This window comes from Mustelus asterias, chromosome 17, assembly GCF_964213995.1.
Source record: "Mustelus asterias chromosome 17, sMusAst1.hap1.1, whole genome shotgun sequence".
Classification (NCBI taxonomy): domain Eukaryota; kingdom Metazoa; phylum Chordata; class Chondrichthyes; order Carcharhiniformes; family Triakidae; genus Mustelus; species Mustelus asterias.
In genome coordinates, this window is record NC_135817.1 from 46,835,857 (window position 1) to 46,849,615 (window position 13,759).

Here is a 13,759-nt window from a genome sequence, read left to right on the forward strand (position 1 = left end):
GGCCCTTCTGCTACCTCACGCAGTGGACAGTATCAACAATAGCGTTTTCACCTTTGAGTCAAGAGCATGTGGGTACACGTCCTACTCAAGACTCACTGCAACATAGAGCCATCTCTGCCTCCACCACCAATTTGAACAGAGACTTCCAGACACCCACCACCCTTTGCATAAAAAAAAAGTTCTTCCTCATGTTCCCTCTCCACCTGCTACCACTTATCTTGAATCTATGTCCCCTGGTTCTAGAATTTTCCAACAAATGAAACAATTTTATCCTGTCCACTTTATCTCTTCCCCTCATAACTTTGTACACCTCTATCAAGTCACCCCTCAGCCTTCGTTGTTCCAAGGAAAATAACCTCAACCTATCCAATCTCTCCCCATGGCTACATTTTTCTAGCCCTGGAAACACTAGGCTGAATTTTTAGCTTAACGTTGAAACAGACTGCTGCACTTTTGAGATGCTACCTTTAGCACGAGGTGGACTTTTAGATATCCTGGCACTATTTTGAAGACAAGTTGGGATAATCTCCCCAGGATCCTGACCAAAATTTATATCTCAATTGACACCACTATACTAGATTATCTGGTCCTTATTACATTATTCTCTGTGAGATCTTGGGTGGGATTTTGACCCTTTCTGCTGGTAGGATCGGTCCTACTAAAGGCAACCCCCTGAGGCAGGTTCCCCATCAGCAGGTTGGGCAAATGCAATACACCTCGGCAGGACCAGAAAATCCCACTGGCAAGTTGCCTCCGTTGCTGGAAAACATACCGTGAGGTGTCCGTAAAATCCCGGTCCTTGTGTGGAAATTCACTGTCATGTTTCCTACAACAGTGACTAAAAATTAAAAAGAACTTCCATTTGGATTTTGGATAAAGCACTTTTGGATGTCCCAAGATATGAAAGACATCATATAAATGCAAGTCACCTTTTTGTGAGCCTTGGTCATGTCTAAAAACTATGAAACTGTGAAAGTGATCACAGCCAAGCCCAAGTCTGTTTACAGTCAACATCCATTATTTCATGGTATAAGTCAGAATGATGTTGATATTGTTTAACTACAGCCAGAATTTTTCCCTGCTCTTGGCGGGACCGGAAAATTTGGAGAGCAGCCAAATGTTGGTTGGCTTTGGGCAGGAATTTCCAGGTCCGCCACTGGCAGGATTGGATAATTCCCACCCTACAAGTCTCGAACTGAACTCTGAATTTTGAATGCCAGAAAAGAACAACAGAGATAAAAACTTGTATGTGCTGGGGTTTTTTTGTAAATACCTTTTGTAATAAAAACTTTGATTTAATTATTAAAACTTTTTCTGAATACTGGAAGCCAATGCAGAGCTTGGTACTGGGAATTCCCATGGGAGCTGAGCCTTCATCCGTTCTGAGACGGTGTTTGGCGCATTGAAAATATCTTTTGAGATCAGCAAGTGACATTTATGATTCTTCAAGAATACCATGTTGTTTTATAAAAGGAAATTATAAAAATATTGAAAGATGCAGCAAGCATCTTTCAACAGAACTTTTTTGCATTGTTTGACATGTTATTTCGGTTGGTAGGCAGAATCTTCTGGAAGTGTTGACACTCTACCAGTGAGTAACAGTATGCCTGAGGATCTGGCCAAAGGAAAGCACAATATGCCTATAATAGCAATTTCCAAATATTCCATTTCATCAGGTTTGTGCATGTTTCTTAAAATTGGCATGGTTTTCAACTCACTACTGCAATGTTGAAGCTATAGGTTCAATTCCCAAGATGTTCAATTAATTTATCAATCCTGGGCTGAGTTTTAAAATGGGACGAGTGGGTTATTTCATTGGAGTAAAATGTCTCACCTTCAGCAGGAAAAACGCAAGAGAGGAAAAGACAAACTGCACTAATGCACATGTTTGATAGTCTCATGGAACTGATAGCCACCGGGCTGATTACGTCTGTTGTTTCAGTGTTCCCCATGCACACCAACCATATTCTAATAGATGTTCAAATAGGACAGGTTTGTGTAAGTAAATATTCCCATTTCACCCTAGGAAAATCACACTACTGCTAATGGAAGGGCAAATAAATGGAGAGCTGATTCAGCTCTTAACACACCGCTCCAATGAGGATGATCTAAAACAATGTTCCACTGGTTCACCCCGACATGGAAAATATTGTGATCATAAATAGTAATCCTGGCCTAGCCTGCGATCCCAAATCCCACGATCAATTAAATAAAAAAGTACCCAAACTCTAACCATAAGCACCTAAACTAAACTGTACCCTCCATCCTCAGCAGAACTAGGACCTAGGTGACATGGAGGGGCTGACTTCCTAGATTATGTTACTGGCAGAGAATGCATGGAAACACACATCCATTCATGCATGGAAAATTGTGAACTGTGCACCCCAATTTTCCAATTTACCAGTGGTTAAAGTTCCTCTGGTCATTGCAAATTCAGAAAATGACCTCAAATTTCTCAGGAGATGTGGGTAAAACAGGAGATGTGGGTAAAGTAATTGAAAGAAATGTGACCTTGGTTTGGTAGGATGGTGGCGGATCATATATTCCACAAAAAAACAATTCTCCTTACTGGAGAAGTCTATTCTCTCAAGTCATCTACTTGGCTCTAATAAAATGCTGTTAAAAGCTTTCTGTCCGTGACAGACTGACACACTTGCATATTAATTCACCCTGTTCAGAACATGTCCACTTAGCAGATCCGTATTCAGCTATATCCCACAATTATGGGCCATAACCTCTTTATTTATTAGCATCAGATTTGGGGGTATCCCAAAGATGCGCTGAGGAATACCCATCGCAAGTGTTTGTCTGGCAATTTGCCTGGGAAATTGATCTGGGCACCATTAAAAAAGTGATTTAAATCTGAAAAGGTTAGAAACAATAAAACTCTTACAACTTCTGTGTAATTATTTTAAACACCCAAACTGATCTCTGCACAGGGACTCCACTACCACGCCCCCCATCCCGACTAACCACTCCCCAGGGAACTCCACTGCCACCTCCCCATCTTGACTAACCACTCCCTGTGGTACTCCCTATCCCCTTTTTGTTACCCCCACCCACACGGGACTCCCCACCCTGCGGACCCAACTCTCAGCAAGACCCTCCGACTTAACCCGAAGCAACCTCCTGACACAACCCTGCTGGAACAGCCTCCCTCCACCAAGCCAACACAACCCCCCCCCCACCACCTCTTGACGCAACCCCCTCCTGAAGTCTGACCTGCTCACCCCCATTCCTGATTTCATGGCGATTTCATACTCTGCTTTAAAGCATACTCTAGCCAGTTAAGACAATGATGATCTAGACTGTCAATAAATTTTATTTGTATAAGGTGACCTATAACCTATTGTCTTGCTACATAATATTACTATTTTTTTGGTACAGATCGTAGTAGATCTGAGTTGGACCTGAGTGGATCCTGCATATCAGGGAATGAAGATTCCATTAGTCTCAGGAGTAAATCTGTAGGGGATCTCAATGAAGCCACGGTTAGTTGAACACATCATTTATTCATAAGTTACAGTTGTTTTTAATATTCATAAATGCAAAGTGACATGTTTCTCACAAACATGGAATCCAAATTAAAGCTAATATTAGGTTAAAAGCTCAGACAATTCAAACCATTCCAGCATTTCAGCAGAGTTCCCCAAGAAATAATAAGCTTCCACTCCAATACAGCACAAACATCCATGTGCTGGATGAACTCAGTTAACATGTAATATCATTAATTATTTTGTATTTGCATTTTTAAAATCTGTTAATGGGTTGCCGGCTAGGCCAGCATTTATTGCCTTTGAAGGGGCAGTTAAGAGTCAACCACACTAGTGTGAACCTGGAGTCACATGTAGGCCAGACCAGGTAAGGATGGCAGATTTCCTTCCCGAAGGGACATTAGTGAATCAGATGGGTTTTTACGACAATCAACAATGCTTTCATGGTCATCATGAAAACTTTTAATTTCAGGTTTTTATGGAATTCAAATTTCAGATTTTGTGTTAAATATGTACTGTGGCAGTTTAGGGGCTGCAGCCTAGTATCTCAGCATCTGGAATAAAATAAAAGACCGGAAGGATTTTTCGAACTTTAAACTGAATATAGAGGATGATAAAGCATCATGAATAAATATTTTTTCAAAGAACACCGTCCCTTCCAAAACATGCGTCCATTAATTATTCGATATTTGAGTTGATAGTTAACAAAGAAATGCCAAAATGGCTTCCAGTTGTGTCCTTGGTTATCCTGTCCTGCACAGTTCTAGCTGTGGCGGCTCCAATCTCTGTCTAAAGCAGAATCAGAATCAACATACTACTTACATATGGTGTACCCAAAATACTGCACTGAACCTTTTTATATTAATGGGATATGGGAGATTAGGTAGTGGTTTGATTTTTTAACACTGGGATAAGCAAAATAGGTCTGGTCCTTTCTATTCCTGTGTTTGTGGCATACAGCAAAATGTTAAATCTTAAAATCCATGCAACCTTTTTCATAAAATACAGCCTAGAGCTGTAGAACTACAGCTTGTGGGTGGCACAGTGGTTAGCACTGCTGCCTCACAGCGCCAGGGGTCATAGGTTCAAGGTGAAGCGGGGGAGGTTTAACACAGATATCAGAAGGATATATTTTACACAGAGGGTCGTGGGGGCCTGGAATGTGTTGCCGGGCAAGGTGGTGGAGGCGGACACACTGGGAACGTTTAAGACTTATCTAGACAGCTATATGAACGGAGTGGGAATGGAGGGATACAAAAGAGTGGTCTAGTTTGGACCAGGGAGCGGCGCGGGCTAATTGTTCTTTGTTTCTCGTTTCAAGGCTTCATTCTATGATCATCTTGCTGGTGCCAGTACAGAGCGAGACTGCGGATAGTTGGGAACCTGTCTCGGGGGCAGGGAATTCAGATGGTGTTCGTAAAGCAGAAGTGGAAATGAATAGGGTTGGGAAGCATTTTCTGATCAGGGCCAGTGTGATCTCCTGGACTCGTTTCGATCGCCACAGGGGGTCGGAGAGGAATTTCCCAGATTTTTTTTTCCCCATATTGGCCCTGGGGTTTTCACTCTGGGTTTTCGCCTCTCCCTGGAGATCACATGGTCTGGAATGGGGGAGTGGGGGTGAGTTAATAGGTTGTGATGAACAAAGCATCGTAGCTGTGAGGGACAGCTCGATGGATAGGATATTAGGATGTAGGTAGGCTGGAAAATTGGGCGGGGATCCTGGATTCAGGATTCAATCCTGGACCAGGGAGCGGCGCGGGCTTCGAGGGCCGAAGGGCCTGTTCCTGTGCTGTATTGTTCTTTGTTCTTTGTTTGTTTGTTCAGGGACCCGGGTTCGATTCCCGACTTGGGTCACTGTCTGTGTGGAGTTTGCACGTTCTGCCCGTGTCTGCGTGTGTTTTCTGTGGATGCTCTGGTTTCCTCCCACAGTCTAAAAGATGTGCTGGTTAGGTGCATTGACCCAAACAGGCGCCAGAGTGTGGCGACTAGGTGAATTTCACAGTAACTTCATTGCAGTGTTACCGTAAGCCTTACTTGTGACTAATAAATAAACTTTTAAAATATTAGAATAACTCCCCTATATTCACTGTTTTTTTTAGGATTACCTTGATGAGGAAGAGGAAGAAGATATTGATGACTTGGTATCTTTGTATCGCCCAAGCAGTGGAAGAAGCAGTCTGGGAAGTGGGCTATCTATGGTAAGTTTTGAATAAACTAACTTGGCACAAATAGTTCTCACCCATGTATGTCTCTAATATTATGCAAAAGCTTTGATTAAATTTTGTTGCATAGGTATATTTCCTGGAACTTTAGCATTATTCATGTTTTAATGTGTTAATATGATGTAAATGGAATGGAGCAATGGGTTGGGCCATGCTTGTCCAGCCCATGGCTCTTCTATGTGGCCCACGGAGTGACTGTGGGAAGACGGGTTCACCAATGATGGTCTCTAGCTCTTCCACATTGTTTTTGTTGGACTGTATTGGGGTAAGCAAATATGGGAGAGAAATAGGTTGTGATTTGGAGAGCTGTGAACACTGGCAACTGCAAATATATGAAGATGGAAGTACTCTGGATCACATGGGGCCTCCACTCATTACGGTTTCCCATGGCTCTGGCCATTTTCACCCCGCTCCTGGTGCTCTGGCCCGGTTCCCAGTGCTTTAATCCATGCAGGCCATGTTCCTCTGGTACTCCCCGCATTCCCCTCAGGCCTCACTCCAGATCTCCCCTGCCCCCCTCCCCAAGCCAGTTTAGTGAGCGTGAGTGAGTGAATATAAGAGTGGCTGAGTGAGTGAATGTGAGTGTGTGTGTATTTCTTTTCTAAATTTGCTCATTGGCTCCCCCAACTGTGAGAAAATTGAAATGTGACCCTATCTAAGTGAAAAAGTTGTACCAGGCTGGATTAAAACGTGTCCTTCCAGCTCTGGGGATGAGTTCAATGAAGTGAAATTATCTTTCTGTCTGCTAGCTATAAAGACAGTAAAATGTTTGGGCAGTTGTTACATTAATGGGGGAAATGTTGCAATGGTACATTAGGGGGTGGGGTGGGGGCCATCTTAGGTGGAGACAGAGCAGAAGATGATTTACTTTGAACCTGACTGTGCTGTGACGGTTCTAGGATTCTTGATGATTGATGCCTGAAATAGGTTTGTAATCCCCAGTACTGGCACCCTTTGCATTGATGAGTTAAATAAGTCTAGGTCTTCAGTACATTTCTTATTCTGTGAGTTGTAATGCTAAATTTTACTTAACAGTGTTATACTCGATTGCAAATATAAATGAGGATATGGTTCCTGAGGAACTCTCGTGTGATAGTGCGCAGAATACTTGCCTCTGTGTCAGAAGCTTTGGGTTCAAATCTCACTCCATGGAGAGCATTTTTTAAATGGTGGGATGTCCTGCCTTGCCAACTAAAGAGTCGACAGGATCTTGGCTGTCTTGCATTTAAAGCTCCATGGGGCACTAATTGCCCAAGCTCAAGATTTTCAACCCCATCTGGGGCGAATGTTCAGCTTTAGAGAGTTGCCAGCCAGTCTAAACTAGATGGTGATTCTGTAGTCCCAGCACTGACCGAATTGAGCAGTGAACACTGCTGGCATTACAGGCAAGACCTGAAGAAGAGGGACTTATACCTGACTTCAGTTAGGTCTGGGATAGTGGCAGGGCCTGGCTGGCAGGCCCCAGTGAGGGACATGGAGGCTGGTTTTAGAGGCTAGGGGTGGTGCGTCTGGTGTAAGTGGGGGATTTTCCAGTGGTCACAGGGGCTGCCAGAAGAGGTTTCATCCCCCCCCTTACTCGTCACCAACCTGCATGGCAATAGCTGCCAGGCTATCCATCTTGCGTGTCCTTCCCCTGCTGTGGGTAATATAGCAGCAAGGGCAGGATGAGGTACTTAAGTGGAAAAGTGACCATTGATTGGCCAATTTAAGAGTCTCAATCAACCCAAAGATAAGTGGGCCAGCCAATGCTTCCACTAATCCCCGTAAAATGGGGACGGGTCAGGGAGGGTGGATAAGTGGCATGCAGGCCGCACGATACATTTCATAAACCCCAGCATTCCTCCTCCACACCCCCCCCCCCCCCCCCGCCCACCCCCTCTCCTATTTTGGATGTGTAGTGGTGCCTCTCAACCCAAAGCCCCTGACTTCAGGTTAGCAACTTGCCCCAGGAAAATCAAGCTACAGAAATTAGCACACGTTTTTCTGCCTCGTGCATCTGGAAAGACGGAAAGTTTTCTAAGTCTGTGCTTCCTGAGCTGTTTTGAGCAGAAACTATCTGATAAAATGGCACACAACCAGGGCCAGTGCAAGAGTATTAGGTGAACCTTCAGCCACCAGGGGAGCCCACAATTAAAATCGGGGCATGGTGGCACAGTTGTTGGTAGTGCTGCCTGACAGCGCCAGGGACCTGGGTTCGATTCTTGGCTTGGGTCACTGTGTGGAGTCTGTATGTTCTCCCCATGTCTGCATGGGTTTCCTCTGGTGCCCCAGATTCCTCCCACAGTCTGAAAGATGTGTGGGTTAGGTGAATTGGCCATGCTAAATTCTCCCTCAATGTACCCGGACAGGCGCTGGAGTGTGGCGACTCGGCGATGTTCACAGTAACTTCATTGCAGTGTTAATGTAAGCCTATTGTGACACTAATAAATAAACTTGAACTTAAATGAATATTGCACATTAATATGGATAAAAATTTTGTATCTGTAATCATAGATTTATTTTACATGAAAAAGGGGAATATTCTGATACTGATTACAACTAGAAGAAATGCACATTATAATAAGTAAGATGGCTCACATGATGTAATACCATGGTTCCTGTAACAGTTAAGTAAAAGTAAAGTCCCCAAGGTCCCAGATGACCACAGGCTTCTCTCCCATTTGAGGAGAGAGCTGAGTGATGGTGATTTAACCTGAGGATCGCCACACCTCAGGTGAGGGGCAAGATTGAGAAGGTGGAGCCTTAATGAATAGCCTCAGCCAGTCCGGGAATTGAACCTGTGCTGTTGATACCACTCCACATCACTAGCCAGCTATCCAGCCAACTGAACTAACCAACCCCCTATGCAATAATTATGAGATGATTGTGTGTGCAATTTGCACAACCAATAATCATTCTGATAGAGTGTGCTAGATTAAATTATGTTCTTTGATATTATTTACAGGTACAGTTTTGGAATAATCATGTAGATGTACAAATTTGTAAGAATGTTATATAAACAGAATGAGGAACATAATGCAAAATGTTGGCAAAGACTGCAATGTAAATATGGAAATGTACATGGAAATCTCTATATATGTCAGTCTATATGGATTTATATCAGTATATCTCGACCTTTTATTTCCACTGCTGAAGCCTATTTATTTACTTGCGTAGTTTCAAGAATAGTTCACCCTCTCAAATTTTGTCACTCTAGGCGAAACCGCCTAATATTCCTAGTGGTTGCACCAGCCATGCAAACAGCAAATCTAAAAAGCAGCAAAATATATATAAATAGTAACATTCAATCAGAAGTAATATAAGGATAAGAGAAGAATTGGCAAAATAATTACCATAAGTTTCTTAACCTGCTGTTTTGGCAGAAGCAGACTGAGAAACAGAGCACCCACTCCACAAATATACTGATGATCATCCAAACTGTGAAGGCATCAGTCAGTTTGCTCAAAAACTTTATTAAAGATCCTGAGAAACAACATTGTAATAAAGTGAATATTTTTGACAAGAAATGACAGCTCCATTGATTATGTCATCAATGTGTTTTATTCTTCCATGAATTTAACACACGGTGCCATAGAATCCCTACAGTTCAGAAAGAGGTCATTCGGCCCATCGAGTCTTCACTAACTCTCTAAAAGATCATCCAATCCAGGCTCTCCCCTATGCCTGTAACCCTGCACATTTACCATGGCCAGTCCGCCTAACCTACACATCTTTGGACACTAAGGGGTAATTTAGCATGGCCAATCCACCCAACCTGCAATTCTTTGGACTGTGGGAGGAAACCAGAGCACCTGGAGGAAACTCACGCAGACACGGGGAGAATGTGCAAACTCCACATGGAATTGAACCCGGGTCTCTGGCGCTGTAAGTACACTGTAGCTTAGCGTAAGTAATAACAAGAAAATGGGAATAAAGTTGAAGAGGAACTGAAAGGACATATTGTGATGAAAGTGCATTTGATTATGCACAGGGTAAATTGTTGATTATTTAATAGGACAGGCTTCATGGAGCTGATGATAATGTTAATGATTTTTCTGAAAGTTTTTCAAGATGGAAGAATAAAATTTAGCCCAAGATTTTATTTAAATTGTAATGGTAACCATGAAATTATCATTGGTTGTCATAAAAGCCTACCTGTTCACTAATGTCCTTTCGGGAAGGAAATCTGCCATCCTTACTTGGTCTGGCCTACATGTGACTTCAGACCCATAGCAATACGGCTGACATTTTAGCAAGATGTTATAACCGCGTTCAGATGCTGCCATTATATCATACAAGTAAGATAGAAAATTAAAATTGTGTGTGAAGGGCAGTTGTTGCATTTTCAAATAAATTGTTATGCAAGGTGTCTTTATAAACAATTATTTCGCATTAGAAATGGACATGGCAAACAAGTCATCTGTCCACTCAAAATAAGTGTATCCATTTTTGGCACAAAATCCCACTGGGGCTTCTGACTGGGAGAGATTTGTCACCATTCTCAGCTGAATTAGGTCACGTATAAGCTAAGAACCATGGTGAGGGTGGAAAGAAAGAAAGGTATTTTTGTAAAATTACACCAATGCCGTAAATGGTAACAAATTGGTGGCCAGAAAGTCTAAGTGATGCTACTACACTTATGAAACACCAAACTTCTGCTGATAGGTTTCACATTCCAATCTTTCCTTAAAGATCATTTCCTTTACACAAAAAAAATCTTTGTTCTTCACCTTCATGTGCAAGTTCTAATTACCTGAGATATTTGTGTGTGAATTCTTTTTGTTTCAAATGGCTCTTCTAAATGTATTAATGTTGGAAATCTTCCCTGTGTACAAATGCTCTTCAGTGGTGTGCTTCCGTTTACTGCAATTCTCACTAGCAATCTGCAATCTCTTTGTATTTTTCTTCAATCATTGCCCTGTCCTGTAAAGCATTGCCAGTCAAGCTCTGACAAGAAGTGGACATTCCTTAATATACCTGATCATGATGCAGAAACCGTGAGTTGCTTTGCTTGCAGATTTATTAAGGCACTTTTTTTCTTGCTGTTATCTTTACAAATACATCTTTAAGCACAATGAAGTGTATTTTGGGTGACAAACAAGGTATTTTGTTAACAATGTCCCAGCACATAATCTTTTAGATACATCTTTTCCCCAATATTCATGTTCTGAGAATAAAAGCTGCTCTTTCTGATACATAAAATGCAGCCTTTACAGAATGAAAAGGTTAACATGCTCCCGGCACTCCGTAGGTTGCAAGACTTTATTTCCTATTCAACTGATTGCTGAAATGTCAAGCAACTCAGATACTGCTTATCATTTTAGTAGTTAATTGCTGTACCATTCTGCAGACCTTTACAGATCCCACATTGTTCCTTTGGACATTTTAGACATTTTATGCATTTTCACTATTTCACAAAAAGGTTATGAGCCCTATTTCCAAAAAATGACTGCAGTCAATGGTAGATCCCCTTAACTACCCAATGTCAGAGATAAATGGCATATGCCTTTGTTTTCCTTAAACAAAAAATTGAACGTTCTTCTGGTGTATTTTTCTCTCTCTAGCAGTTTTCAATCACATAGAAATACATTTGAATTGAATAAGGTCCTGTGGAAACTATTAATGATTTTATGAAGCAAAACATCTGTATTCCAGATGTTGCCGTTTGATTACCCAGAAAGTCCAAGAAGTTGGGTGTTAAACAAATTGACATAAGACTGATGTTGAACTTTTTCATAATGCTAGGGTAGTTGACTGTGAATGAAGTGGGAGATTTAACAATCAAGTAAGCCTATGAACTGACATTAATGTGCATTGTTGGCAAAAGGGCATAAATCTGTATCCTACACTGGATATAACTCTCAGCCCTCATTCACATTTTAATAACATTAAGACTCAGTTCAGAAATCAAATTTTGAAAGTGTTGAGAATTAACCTCTAAACCACAAATTAGAGTTTGAGTCCCATGGTCCACTCATTCAAAGGAATGATTTTTGCTCATGGGCATTAGATGAGAGCGCTACAGCAGTGGGGGCTTCCCCCCCGCCCCTCCCCCTCCCCCCTCCCCCTCTCAGCTTCCACATATTTAATCAAACAGTTGTGGAAGTACATCCATTGTGGTTGTGGAATAGTTTGCAGGTCTAGACATAACTCCATGAAAAGTTGAATATTTATGGTGAAGGAGGGAGTGATTTGGCCCACTGTGTCTGTACCAGCCAGAAAGAGCTATCCAGCTTAAGCCCACTTCCCTGCTCCTGACCTGCAGTCTTGTAGATTATAGCACACAAAGGGCCCGATCGCGAAAACATGATAAAGTCGGGTGTGAGGCTATTAACGTGATCCGCGCCCGCGTCCGTGCAGACGGTCACTTTACCGAGACCTGGGAATGGCCGCGATCCGATTCGCGCACGAAATGGGCGCAACAGCGATTTAAGTAAATTGAATTTCTATGAATTAATGAACTGCCCGCCCAACTTTATCAGCATTTCCCCCTTTACCACTGCGTTCGCCAATCTGGAATCGCGCCGAAATGGACATGCTGAATAAAAGTCTGAATCGGGCGCTCCAGCTGCTGAAGAGGTGAGTTCAGAGCTTCCAACGGCTCTCTGACTGAGATCAGAGGTGGGGTGGAGGGAGGCATGCTGGATCATTCTCTGGTGAGGGGGTGGGGAGGGAGGAGGGAGGGCCGATCGTTGTCTCGCTGCTGGGGAAGGGAGTGAGTGCAGATCATTCTCTGCGGGGGGGAGGAGGGGAGTGAGGCCACAAAATTCTCTTGGGGGTTGGGTGGGGGGGTGGCGGGGAGTGAGGCCAGATCATTCTTTGGGGAGAGGGGTGGAGTGAGGCCACATCATTCTCTGGGGGGAGGGGTGGAGTGAGGCCACATCATTCTCTGGGGGGCGGGGGGGGGGTTAGGTGGGAGTGAGGCCATATAATTCTCTGGCGGGTGGGATGGAGTGAGACCAGATCATTCTCTGTGGGGGGGTGGAAGGCAGGTAAGATGTATTTCTTTGGGTGGGGGGGGGGGGGGGAGGATGGGGGCCTGCTGCCACTCTGCGGGCGATCGGTGGGGGGAAGGGAGCAGGGGTTGCGATCGGTCTGGGTAGCAGGGGGGTGGTGGATAAGGGGACAGTGATGTTGTGGGGGTGGGGCGATGTCTGTGGGGTCCATCACTTCCGGGCCACTTTCTCCATTTTCTGTGGCCCGGGAGCGATGTGACAGTGGCGCGCTTTTTCAAATTCTTTTCTAACTGCGCATGCGAAGTTCAGAGCTCTGATCGTTTCAGGCGTGATAAGCCCCGCCCACAATGCAATTCAGACTCGTGATTTTTTTTTCAGGCTTAGTGCTAATGGGGGTGCCTGAAAGCAGATTTCCAAGTTGGATCTGATTTGCGCCCAGATTCAGCACTTATAATCAAAATGGTAAAATCAGGCCCCAAGTTTTTTTTTTTAAAGCAGTGAGAGATTCTACCTCTGCCACCCAGTTCGAGATCCCTTCACCCCCACCATGAAAAGAATTCTCAGGTCCTTCCTATCCATATACCTAGGGGTCTCCTAATTTTATACCCTTCAATTAAATATACCCTCAGCCCTCTCAGTTGCAAAGAAAACAACCCCAACCTCACCTAACTTTCCACATTGTTAAAACTCTCCATTCCTGGCAACATCCTTCTAAAGTTCCTCTGCACCCTCTCTAATGCAGTCATATCTTTCCATTAATGAAGAGACCAGAACCATTTGCGGAACTCTAATTGTAGCCTTACAAGTGTTTTATACAGTTCCAGCATTACCTCCCTACCCCTTGTCTTCTCAATCACCTTTATTGCTACTTTCAAGAAGTTACGGGCAAGCACTCCAAGATTCCGCAGTTCCTTTACACTTCTCAGTATTTTACCTTCTATTGTGTAATTCCCTGCCTTGTTTGCCCTTCCCATTGGAAACAACCTTCCAATCCCGCAAGTATTCTTTGTTTCCTGCTACTGAGCCAATTTAAGATCCAATTTGCCACTTTCTCTTGGATCCTATGTTCCTTAAGCTAAAATCGATGTAAACTACATTAAATGTGCTA

General features: G+C 43.3%; 1 protein-coding gene across 3 annotated transcripts in view; it reads left to right on the plus strand.

Annotated features, from left to right (window-relative positions):
• The window catches only part of sytl5 (synaptotagmin-like 5), a 190,882-nt gene that overhangs the window by 151,736 nt on the left and 25,387 nt on the right, over nucleotides 1-13,759 (plus strand). For 2 of the 3 annotated variants that reach the window (XM_078232554.1, XM_078232555.1), the window contains 3 exons: nucleotides 1,559-1,676; nucleotides 3,388-3,491; nucleotides 5,594-5,692. In XM_078232554.1, the coding sequence (XP_078088680.1) occupies nucleotides 1,559-1,676; nucleotides 3,388-3,491; nucleotides 5,594-5,692 (321 nt within the window). Of the gene's footprint in view, nucleotides 1-1,558; nucleotides 1,677-3,387; nucleotides 3,492-5,593; nucleotides 5,693-10,626; nucleotides 10,693-13,759 lie in introns of all 3 variants that reach the window. The other variant, XM_078232553.1, reaches the window with a different exon arrangement.